Consider the following 12,642-nt stretch of genomic DNA (forward strand, 5'->3'; position numbering starts at 1 on the left):
TCCATGATTGTGCGGTCACATTTTCTGGTTCTGCACCTCTGTGTATTTTAACCATTGTGCAGTCTTAGTGTCAGAGAGATAATTATACCCAGAATTCCAGCTTGACCGAGTGTTATTAAATCAGATGAATGCACCAGTCAATAACGGTTAGAGTCTCCCTGCATTTTATAAAAACTCCTCCCAAGACAAACACAAAATAAAGGGAGGGGCAAAAACAAAAGTCAGACCTCTAAGCATGAATCTGTTTTTTCCAAAATGTTAATCAAGCCGCAGCCAAACAAAACCTATTTTACACTGTGGTTGGCAGCAAAACCCAAACAAGATGAGTCTTGTCGCATATGTCTGTCCCCAGGACAAGTTAATCAGGCTGTCTCCTCTACCCTGTTTTATTTTAGATGACTTTCTTCAATGCCTGCCAGGCAAATCTACAGCTAGCAGCCAAGCAAACACAATTCATGTATTGAACATTAGTCTCTTTGACAAGTAACTCAAGCTGTAACGTATCACCAGCATCTTGTCAGATGACAACTTCACTGGAACAACTGCAGCAAAAATATATAAGCTACTAGTGCAGTGCCTGTTTAAAATGGGCCTGTTGATAGAGGCTGGTTTCTTAGTGTCAAACCATCTTGCAGCTTTCTTGAATAAAGCATCATCTCAACAACTTCACAGTCGACACTACACCTCCCGTACAACCTGGGCAAATCACGAAAATTCAAACTTTGGCTGAGTTTATGGTCCCAGAGTGATGTCAGCTTTCAGTGACGCAATTTTGGACACAGCTGTGAAGACATTGACCCCTCTGTCAGTTGGATGGTTGGGTTCATGCTGTTTTTATAGATTATTTTGTCTGTATTTTTGTTATTGTATAGTTGATGCCATATTAATGTTATGAATGAGGGGGTCGAAGCGACGGAACTCTTGTGTTCTTACTGTTCATGTGAAATGGACTGCCATGGCTTTAGGCCAACTAAATTTGGGCACAATTAAAAAACGGCTCAAGTAGCCTATAGCACTTGATTCCCTATGTTCTTCCTAGCCTTTTTATAAATTTGCAAGACACAGATTGAGAAAACATTTTGGAAGGGCCTTTAAAGAAAATAAATAAAAACACACATTCGTTTTCTGAAAAAGGACTGTCACGCTGGTTTGGCTGAACGTTTGTGTTAAAGCCACTTTTTGTTGTCTCCAGATAGTCTCTTGTTCGTCCAAAAGGCTTTTACGAAATCATCAAGGGCAACATTGACTCCTATGGTGGCATTTAAGCCATTTAGGAGACAGGTCCTTATGAAATATGTTTAATTTTACTTCTTTGTACTTAGGTCATTTGATCCATTAAAGCTTTTAATGGAGGCGTGAGATGGCTGCAACACACTGTGGTGAGTTGTGAGTGGTTTTCTGGAAACAAAGGAAAACAGACAGATCCGACGTGTCTGCTGCAGATTCAACTGCATTTCATTAACTGGTACAATAACCACAGCACACCAATTCAGGCAAGTTCAACCAAGTACTGGAAAAAAAACAGCTGCATTGGTGCTTAGTTGAGAAATGAGATGTTAATTAGAATGCAGGTAAACGACAGTGACTGAGTGAACCCATTAGGAGCCATTGCCTTCCTATATCTGTTGTCTCACGCCCCCGGGAGCAAATTGCACAGGCAGCGGCTTCAGGAATGGAGGCAGTGGGAGGACCACGTCTCCGGCTGAGCGTAATGGTCCTCATGCTGCTTCCTCTACTGTTGTTTCTGTCCGGCCACTGCTCTGAGCAGCAGCCTAGACCCTCGCTTATTGAGGGTTAGTGAGGGTCAACACCACTACTGCCCGACAGCTGCAGCACTGAGAAGATTAGCAAGGGGTTAAATGTAATATCTGAGCGATCTGTGAGCTTTATCTCTTTCATTTTGTCTCTCAATCTCCAGCTCCCTTTCATTATAGCTCTCCCTGTCTGGGTGTGTTTTTTTTTTGTTCCCCTGACATACACATCTCTGTTCTGTAATCTCAATTTGTGTCACCAGCCTTTTAGTATTTGCAGCCCCTAAGTATACACACTCAACTAACCCCCCCCCCCCCTTAATTCTAATGCCAGCATTAGGGAGTAGTTGTATGCCTGAGGTGCTGCGAAGAAGAGAGAGAGTGAGCACCGACGAGGCTGGTGAAGTGATGTGTTGAGACAGGCGGGCCCAGAAGCAAGGGTGGGAGGACTGCACCGGCCCACCTCTGTGGCTCTGACAGCAAGGATAGACACAGCACTGCCAAGAGACCCCCGGAGCACCACTAAAGCTTGTTAGCATAGCCACCAGGCCTTGAAGATGATGAGTTCTGAAGAGGTGATTAAGCCAATGCTGAGGTCCCTTGTAGGCTTCATTCACTGGATAGAGAATGGAGGGGCACTTGAAGATAGCACTACAGGAAAGGACTGGAGGGGTAATTCAAGTTCAATACGGTCACTGTGCTCCTCGGATAGTCATTCATCAAATGAGCCGATATTGCTCCTGGTGCAGGCGCATCTTGGAACAGGTTGAGGTTGACCTCAAAGACATCTGGAGAAAAATGAACACTCGGTGCACAGGAGCTTCGCAGAATAAGGAGGACTTAATTCAACCGCTGTGTCAAAAGGTGCGAATCACTGTAGATTTCTCTCAGGGCTAGTATCCGGAAATAGCGCTTGTGGACCTAAAAGTAGCAAGCAAAATCAATAATAATCACAATATTATTTTCATTAACAGCAATTTAACAAAGGTAAGACATATATTGATATATCGCTAGTCTATTGTGCAAGCAAAGTGAGGAGGTACAGCACAGAATTGAACTACCACCGATTTGTAAAGTGTTTTGCTGTTTATCAAGTGTTTGTCATTCCAAACTCCTAAAAATGAAGTTGAGGCCCCAGCCTTCACTCGGGAGCAACAATCTTTCTTTGAAAAATAATGTGATATTTATCAATATAATAAGAGTTAACAAATTATATTTTTATAATAATAAAATATATAAGCATAATTTTTGGCCACATCGCCCAGGGAGCATCACCTTCTGATCTCTCAGACGATCTGTGATATACGCGCCTTTACACGAAGGGTAAACGCGCCTCCAGCTCTGTCTGAGCCCAGAGCCTGCTGCAGCCAAATGCAAAGGTCTCGGAGATGAGAGCGAGTGGCATATAAGCCTCCAAACCAGCGAGCCATCTGTGCTGGGTGCCACATAATCTCAACAGGAAGCAGTCATTGCTGTACATCACATCATCTTCCTGTCACCGGCACACAGTGATTTTCACCAGTGAGTGTCGCAAGGATTTGGGGGTGAACCTGACTCATGTAAATCAAAATCAAACATGTGCCGCCTCGTTAGAAACACAGGATTTAGGGGGAAAACACTTGTTTCACCATTACAGCCTCTTTGACGCAACTATATTTATCAGACAAACCTAAAATGGCATTGTCTATCTAGTTTAATCATCCAACGAGGCTTACTATCCTCAGGTGGCACGTATTTGTGTGGGTGGATCATTACAGTGATGTGTTGGGTTAAGCACCGTACTCAAGGGGATCACTAGACTCCGTCAACACGGATTAGAAACACGCTCGACTATTAGCGCCTTCCACAAGACCCCCCCCCCCCACACACACACACACACACACCACACACACACACACAAACACACACACCCTCTGACTCTGTTTCAGTTTGTGGCTGTACCACCTTTTATACCTTGTCTTATTATGTGCACAGGCTTTAAAAATGCTCCACCCCACTGTTGCCAATAAATCAACAGGGCGCAGACTGATTCGAGAGGGCTAACTAGCCTTGTTGCGATGTCAACCGCAAGTGATTCAACCAGAAGTAATTGCCAATTCAATCAATGTGTCAAAAAGCAAGCAGCCTCAAACTGAGGCATGTAGACAGGAAGACGAGGAATGCAAACGGAGGGAGAGGAGCAGTGCAGCGTGCAAGGAGGAGGAGGAGGATTCATGTGTAGATCCATCCTGAGAACAAGTGAAACACGAGAAGAGGACAAAACAACCACGCTGTCACATTAAAGAATGACGAGTCAAGGCGAACTGTTTATGTGTCTTGCATCTGACCTGATTCTGTATAAGGTGTAAACAACTGGTGAAAAAATGAAATAAAATAAGCTATACAAGCCAGCGATGACATATTTCATGAGAATCTATTGCTGCTTTTGGCACCGCAAGTCAGGATCACACTGTTCAGCCACTTAGTACATTTAAAATAGTAACAGAAAGGTGAATAAATGCAATGTGTGTGGGTGTCCATGTTGTGCCTATGTGGGTGTTTGCAGAGCTAGAACATTTCCTTTTAGATGCCATCATTTTAAAATCAACTAAATCTGTCCACCAACCCAATATATGTTTGAAATGAAACCATAAGAAGTTACAGTTAGTGATGTCAGTGATGTGTGTAACTCTATTCATACAATTATATTATTGATGATAGTCTTTATCTTCCGTCCATCCATCCAGTTTCTTTACCGCTTTCCTTGGAGGATCGCAGGGGGGCCTGTGCCAATCCCAACTTTAGTGAGAGGGGGGTACACCCTGGCTTCATCACTAGCATACCACAGGGCCAAAGTACAGAATCAAACAAACATTCACTCTCAAATTCACACCTACAGTCAATTAAGAGTCTCCCCTGTTAACAAAACCCCAATCTGCATGTCTCTGAAGAAAACCCACTCACACATGGGGAGAACATGTAAACTCCACACACAGAAAGACACCAACAGAACCCAGGATCTGAAACGGGACCACATATGCAGGCAGTACACATAGTGTATACTAAGATGGACAACATGTCTCCACTTAGTCCCACTATCCAGAAATGAAGCCAGAATTTGCCAGATACTAACACTCTCAACTTGCATATTTGGAGCCCGAGTCTGCACTGTAGCTGTCAGCGGTGCTCACATGCTCAACCAAGTGCTAGTCAGTCTCAGCTGTCAATCGTGACGTCTCACCCCGTTGTTTGAGAGGCACATAATTAAAACCAGACTTAATAATTACCACTTGTAAATGCATCAGTTTGATACTTAAAATGGCAGAAATAATTAACTCTTGTGTATTTCGACATACATTTTAGATGGGCCAAGGTCCAATAAGCTAACGTACATGGAGACAGGGTTTATGATCTAGCCACCAGGGGGCGATCAAGACACTTTGCCTTCGTTTTTGAGGAGGAGTCACTTTGTCCATCTTTACACAGTCTAACTGTTTAACCCACTTATTATATAGAAATAAGGTGCAGCCACATTGCATCTGGTTAACCTTGATAGTGCTGTGTATCCTGTAAGAGCTGTAGCCAGCCACCAGGTGGCAATCATGATGCTTTGGCTTCACTTTTGGGTACAATAATGTCGTCAATCTTTAAAAACAGTCCATGGTGTGAACACATGCATGCTGGCATGTTCAGCATGTGTAAGATGCACATGGGCGTGTGAATCTGAAACCTGGTGACTCTGAACAGTCCTACGTGTCCTGACCTGAATAAGTGTGTGCATTTCAGAGGAGCATGGAAATATAACAAGGCGGCAAGCAGCTGATGAGTTTGGGTGGGTGTTTTGAGTCTGTGATGGCGCACCATCGTCATATTGGGAGCAGCCAGGTTGAGCACGGCAGGCTTGGATGCATGAAGCCAGCAGCCATCTGGCTTTGGATGGGACTCCTAAGGGAGACACAGACTGGTGCCAACCTTCAGAAAACACTTCCAGCATGTTTGAGAATGAGGATGACATGATGTTCATCTATACTGCAGCTCTGTGAGAGAGCAGCTACTCTGTTGCTGCAGACAAATACTGCAGGTTCTTCATAGGTTCACTGTATGTGCTGGTGTGTCTTCAAGGGCACTGCAGCCTCTAACAATGTAGGGAGTCAAGAGTTTCTATAAATCCTGATATGGAATTGTAAAGGGTTAAATTTGTGCCACACCGTGCACTGCCTCCATTCTCCAATTTCTGATCATCAAAATTTCATCAGGTGCTAATTTCACCGCATTGAGTGTTCAACGCACATAAAGCTGAGCCAATATAAGGTAACTGCACACTGGGACTGTGTAAAGGTCTTTTTTTGCACAGTCCCTCATTGTAATTGCTTTCTCAGAGCTGAGCGTATTACAGAATGAGACCATGAGATTTTGTGTGCACCAATCAGTCACAACATTAAAACCAGTTGCCTCTTTTAATGACTTATCAAATCGGCGTATATACATTTTTTCTGTGGGTATATATGGTTTTATTGTATACACAGCACAATGACTGCTGGCCAGTAAAGATGACATAATCAGTATACGAGTACAGAGAGAATGTAAAATGAGTAATTTGACGGTAACATGGCAAGGTGGAAAAAGTGATTTAAAACTGTAAGGCTTCTGGCAGCAGGGACCAGAACCCGGACAGACCCCAGCTGAACTTTACTCTGCTGACTTATCACCAGGGTGTGCTTATATTAAACTCAAGTATGCCTGATCCACTTTGGTATTCCGGGAGATGAGACATTTGCCTTCTCGTTCTCAACGGCGAGTTTAGGCCGAACAGGAAAATGTGTTGGAGGGAATTAATCTAGTGTGGGCTTCCAGAGAACTTTGAGTTTGCATTAGGAAGTCTGAGGGAAATGGCGGATATGAATGACCAGACATATTTCCTGAAAAGTAACTGCATGTTTTGTAAGTTTTAATCATATGTGATCTTAACATGTCCTGCTCTTATAAGCTCATACAACGGAAACATGCAATCAAAACTACCTTCCACATGCATGTATATATTTTTCCTCTCACGCACACAGACACTGGCATCCACACACACTGACCTTATGTGATGTGAGGAATCAAATACAGCTCTCCTGCCGCTTCACATTGCATTAACTATTTATAACGCTCAGCCTCCCTCTATGTTTTCGGTTTCTCCACAGTTCTGTGAGGAATTCAGCCCTTTCCCTAACGATGCTCACAACATTTCCATCTCATTATAAACAGTGGACACGTCCCTATATCATGGTAACAGATGTAAGATCAGAACCACTGACGCAAACCGGCGGTGGAGACATTTTATTACAGTGACCCTGCTGTGGACGGAGACCTAATGCATTGTGTCAGACACACACCTCTATCGTTATTTACAGTGAAGAAAGAGCTTGGGCATGGCTGCATCTGCTTCAATAGGCTGGAGTAACCTGTGACACAGATTTAGTGTGATTCAGGAAAAGAGGATTGACATGTACTGTATAAATTAAACTCTCCAGGGAGAACTTTCCCTGTTCTATTTACGACCGAGCTCTGGGGAGTCGATGATGACACAAGGTTGGTTTTAATCTCCTCGAGAAGCATAATGGGCGAGGAGACGGTCCCAAAACAAGGACATCTTATTTACTCAGAGCCACACATGACTTTCAGCACTAATTGATGTGAAAAATTCCACAACGTTACAAACAGTTGGCTTCCTCTCACTCATTATCTCTGGTTCTCACTCTCTCCCTCTCTCCTCCTCCTTCTCAATCTATCACCTCTTCCCTCTCTCTCCTCCTCCGTTCTTCGCCCCGCTCTCATAGAGACGCTGGCACTCGTTGTCTCATCCCAGAATCAAAAAGGGGATGAATATTTTCCCTCACATGATGCAGCTCAGCCTAATTTGTTCTAAATGAATTATGCATTGTGTCACTTATAGGGCGACAGAAAATGTATTTTCATGAATTTTCCCGACATTTTCACAAGCTGCACATCATTATTAAAAGTCGTTGCTTTAAATTCCATCACAGGATTCTTATTACAACTGAAACTTAAATGAAGGAACATAAAGATAACTGGATATTTTGTATTTTATAATTCAGCTTTTTGCTTTTTATCATAAAGGTTGTGATTTTATATGGTCAATAAACAAAACCTGTCCAAAAAATCTAAAGGTTGCCACATACCTGTTAAGAAACTATACTTTCAATTACTTTGAGACATAATCAGGAGCACGTTTATTTCCTTCCTTATTTTCCAGATTTGCGTCATCACTTTCCCTGAGCCATGAACATCACAGGACTTTGAAGTCTTTGTTTACTGTAAACTGTTTGTTCTTTTGGATAAATATAAGCATCTGGCTAAAAAAAGTGATTTCTTACTGCGACCTTGAGGGATTTTCTTTTGAAATGGCACAAATTTTCAGTTGGACTCAAGGATGAACTGATTTGAATTGAGTGGTCAAAGAGTTAAGGTCACTATGATATGTGTTTGTGTGTTCATGTGTGTGTGTGTGTGTGTGTGTGTGTGTGTGTGTGTGTGTGTGTTTCCTAAACTAAAGTATCCATTCATCAATTACAGCAAAAAGATAAAATGGTGAAGTGATGACATCTTATAAGGTCAAATCGGTCAAAGGCAAACATTCTTAAGTCTTAACATATGGCAAATACATTAAAAACCTTTCATCAAATTCCTCCAAAGCCTTACTACATACTGTAGACGATTCTGGAGAGAAATTGAAGTAAACTGCAAGCTGACTGGTTGGTAGAGGCAGTAATTCTAGGTTTATTGTCCATAAAAATACCAATTCAACTCTACCATAGTGTCTGTAAAGCCTTAGCCTGATATAGCTTATATAGCTTCCCATAGATTTGCGATAGACCTCCATTGGTGCCCAGAAACGTATCAAAATGCATGAATTACCATCTTCTTCTTTCATTATGAAAAACATGGTCCCTTGTCGTGAGTGGAACGAGCAACAGCAAACAATTATGCCTATATTACTGATTCATTTTGTGATTGACGTTTTCAGTCAATTCAAACATTAAATGGGCTGAAAACCACACACAGGATACAGTAGGTGCTTCAGAAAGTATTTAGATGTGTGGTTGATTTTGGTGCTTTCAAAAAATGTGTTGACAATAATAAATCAACAGTCACTTAAATCAAATGATCACTTATCATTATTATTAATTATCATCATTAAGTCAAAATTAACGAATGAATGAATACACTTATGCAGGATTGAGCTGCCGAGATTTGGCCTAATATTAATACCCGAGTTTCTCTTGACCACAGAGCAACACAGCAGTCTTAAAAGTTGTTGTGGACTCTCAGCACCTCAGAAGCCAACATGAGAGGGACATCTGCCAAACGAATTATCTCTCTGTTTCCATAGCGATCTACGAAGGGCCTGTGCTAGCGCCTGTGACTACCAGATGCCAGGGAAGACGAGGCGTGTGCATAAAAAGCCAGCGCTTTGTAGAAAGCCTGTTATTACTGCTATCATTCAATTGGACTTGATTTGCATAATTAAACTGTGTTATTGCTGGGCTCTGGAAGTCGCTGCAAGTCTCTGTTCTTACTAACCGGATTCCCACCATGACAATGGAGCACTTAAGGGAGGAATATACCCTCAGCCGACCCCTGGATGTGACAAATCAATACTAAGATTATCCATTAAATTGAACTTGATTAGGCTCCATTTCCTGTAGTTTGGTTATATATTTGGACGCAGCTCCAGGGTACATTGGATGAGGTGAGTCACAGCCTGGACTTGGCTACATGAAAGACCCTTACAGATCAGAGCAGACCCTGTCTAAGAAACAGAGAGAGAAGAAAGACAAGTTGCCCACAGGCTTACAGAAAGCTGTGTGTGTGTGTGTACAGGCCTCACCCAGAACCTGCTGGGCCAATCTTTTGAGCACTTCATTGAATTAAATATTTTTGAAACACTGCGTTAATCACTCTGAGAAATGATGGGACGTTTCTTAAAAGACACAAGCAAACAATAGAACCACTGCAGACATACAACAAGAGGATCATAAAGAACCTCAGAGACGGAGCAAACAGAGGCAAATGTTGGCCCCTGAAGTGAAATACTTGATTTATGCACATAAGAAATCTCTGTAAAATGCACTTATTCACTCAAAGACCAGGCAGCCACAAATGGATAATAACAAAACCCACTGAACTGCACAGTGACACAGCATTTTTCACAGAAAAACATCAATGAATCATTTCATTTAGGAAATCCATGGTCTCCAGGCTGTTGCAGAACAAATGAAGCTTTATTAGACCCAACTGAAAGCCAGACAGATCAAATCAAGTCTTACCTCGACTAGATGGGGAGTGGGATTGAATCCACACAGGTTGCACACTTGAGAGTGGCACTGTGTGCAGGTGTTGTAGTTGGGTTGGTCTGCTGTGTCGCCTATGTTGAGGTTTGTCTTGCAGAGAGGACAAAAAGCTTTGGGCTTGGAGGCTTGTGGAGCAGGATGCTGTTGTTGCTGCTGAGCAGGGGCACGAGGCCCTTGTTGTGCAACCTGATGTCCTGAGGGTTTATTTGCTCCAGGACCAGGACCAAGACCAGGACCCGGACCAGGACCCGGACCAGGACCAGGACCAGTACCAGGACCAGGACTAGGACCAGGAGGTCCTCCTGGTTTGGGGGATGGTTTGGGGGGTTGTTGTTGGGGTTGAGTAGTCTCAGATATGAGAGTGCTGGCTTGGTTAAGGAGAGACGCACCAAAGCCAAACAACTTCCCAAAAGTCTGCTCTGGGGGTGGGGGCTGTCTTGAAGGAGAGCTCCCCGCACTGCGAGTCTGGTCCTGGCGGGGATGCTGTGGACGGTGGGCAGGAGAGTTGTGTGACAGATCAGGCTGGGATGGGGCCTTTGCCATGCCAGGAAGAGGGACTGCCCCTGGAGGGAGCCTAACTTGATGCTGACTCGGGCCAGCTGGACCAGTCTGTTTGATAGGGCCAGGCACTGGGTGAGCCTGTGCTGGAGGCTGTGCTGGAGGCTGTGACTGAGGAGGGGCCTGTGTCGGGGTTGCAGGCTGACTCGAAGCTACAGGTTTGAGTTCTGGTTTGGCTGGATGAGAAGGAGAGTGTATATGTTGCTGACTCTTGGAGCGCGGTGTGGTCATGTCCATCCCCAACGCCCTCTGCATCTGACAGTTCAGACAGAGCCACTCTTGCACCTGTGAAGAAAAAAATAAAAACAGTGAGTATAAGCCACACACAGCTATTACTGTAACACCATTTTCAAACATGATCTCCACAGAATTGGTCCCAGATAATTCCCGGAATTTGCCTTTTCAAACGTGAAGAATGCATCAGGAGATTGTCTGGGTCAGGCGCATTCACAACAAGACGTAAATGTATAGCGTTCAGTGAGCGTATAAAAGCTAAACCAATCCCTTAAGATTGGGGGATTTATTATCTTTAGACAGAGCCAGGTTGGTTAGAAGTTAAATGTCTATTCTGTATGCTACTAAACTAAGCTAACCGAGCGCTGAAGGAAACTTAATATCTACAATGCAAACACAAGAATGGTATCAGTCATCTAGTAAAACTCTTGGCAAAGCAATTCCCCAAATGACAAAATGATTCTGGCGGCAAAAATGCTTCACTGATGAACTACTGAACTCATTTAACTGTCAGGGCTCTTGTAATTGAGAATAAGTATTAATATGATGAATCACATACAGAGCCTTGATTGTGGACTTTTCCTTTCATTCTCTCTGGATGTTCCACTTCCTTTACACTGTACAATGAGATCTTAGTGAGATTAACTTAAAACCTTTAAATTGCCTATGTGTGAAAATAAGCATGTTGGTCTGTTTATGTGACAGACTGGCAGACTCCCCTTACCCCCCCCCCCCCCCCCTTTCATCCAATGCATGCTGGGATAGCCTCCAGCCTGATCCGAATAGGAAAAATTAGGTTTGGAAAGTGATTGAATTAAAGGACAATTGTGAATGATGTTAAATATCTCATTGGGAGGGATTTAGGCATCCTTATGCCACCAACAAAGGCATCGTTGGTAAACATAATTTACCCAAGAACAAACATGTAGAAAATGAAACAGATGGGAAGAACTTGAGACTTCTTCGATAAATAGTGGCCGCCCATGGTTTTGTAATCTTCCCTCACATCTTCTGTGTGTGCCCCTTTTGGTTTCGCTCTTACTCTCCCTCTCATTACACAACAACTTTCCCTTCCCCGAAAAAATCCTCCCACCATCCTCCTCTTTATTCTCCTGCTGCACTGTCTCCAGATTGCGTCCTCTTGACCAATCATCACACAGATTAGACACTTCCTCTCGCCAAGACAGCTGACTACCTGCTATTGGATGGTTGCTTAGTGTGTTAAAGAGAAAATTCACACTGCCTAAATATTTCAATCATTCTTGCACAGTTGACTGGACAATATACATTTATATAGTGCTCTTCTAGTCTTCAGGGCCGCTTTACAGTACAGAATTTACCATTCAACCATCCACACAACCACGCGACAGTTTCTCTACCTGCAAAATACAATCCCGGCACAGCCATCAGGGGCAATTTGATTTTCAGTATGCCTGTAGCCCAAGTACACATAATGGGATTGAACAGCAGACCTTGTGGTTAGTGAATGACCCACTCTACCTCCTGAGCCACAGCCACAGTAATGTGACATTATTACTATTTAAAGGTTACACCTCAGCATATCCCGGGTGGAGGTGTATGTGTTCAGAAATGTTCATTTCTACGATGGCATATTTGAATTTTCAGCCACACAAAACAGTGGAACAGTGTCTCTCAGCCTTTTTAATAGAGCCTGAACCAACGCTGATGCCGCCAGCGAATCGTCATCGAAACACCATATGAATGTAATCAAGGCTTGGTGTTTCAAAGTGTAACCATAAACT

The 12,642-nt window shown here is 43.2% G+C and overlaps 1 protein-coding gene across 1 annotated transcript in view; it reads right to left on the minus strand.

Annotated features, from left to right (window-relative positions):
- Positions 1 to 12,642, minus strand: part of bsnb (bassoon (presynaptic cytomatrix protein) b) — a 56,229-nt gene that overhangs the window by 26,755 nt on the left and 16,832 nt on the right. Inside the window, 1 exon segment of the mRNA XM_062396650.1 lies at positions 10,064 to 10,930. Coding sequence (XP_062252634.1) covers positions 10,064 to 10,930 — 867 coding nt within the window.

The sequence above is a fragment of the Platichthys flesus genome, chromosome 2 (assembly GCF_949316205.1).
Source record: "Platichthys flesus chromosome 2, fPlaFle2.1, whole genome shotgun sequence".
Lineage (NCBI taxonomy): Eukaryota > Metazoa > Chordata > Actinopteri > Pleuronectiformes > Pleuronectidae > Platichthys > Platichthys flesus.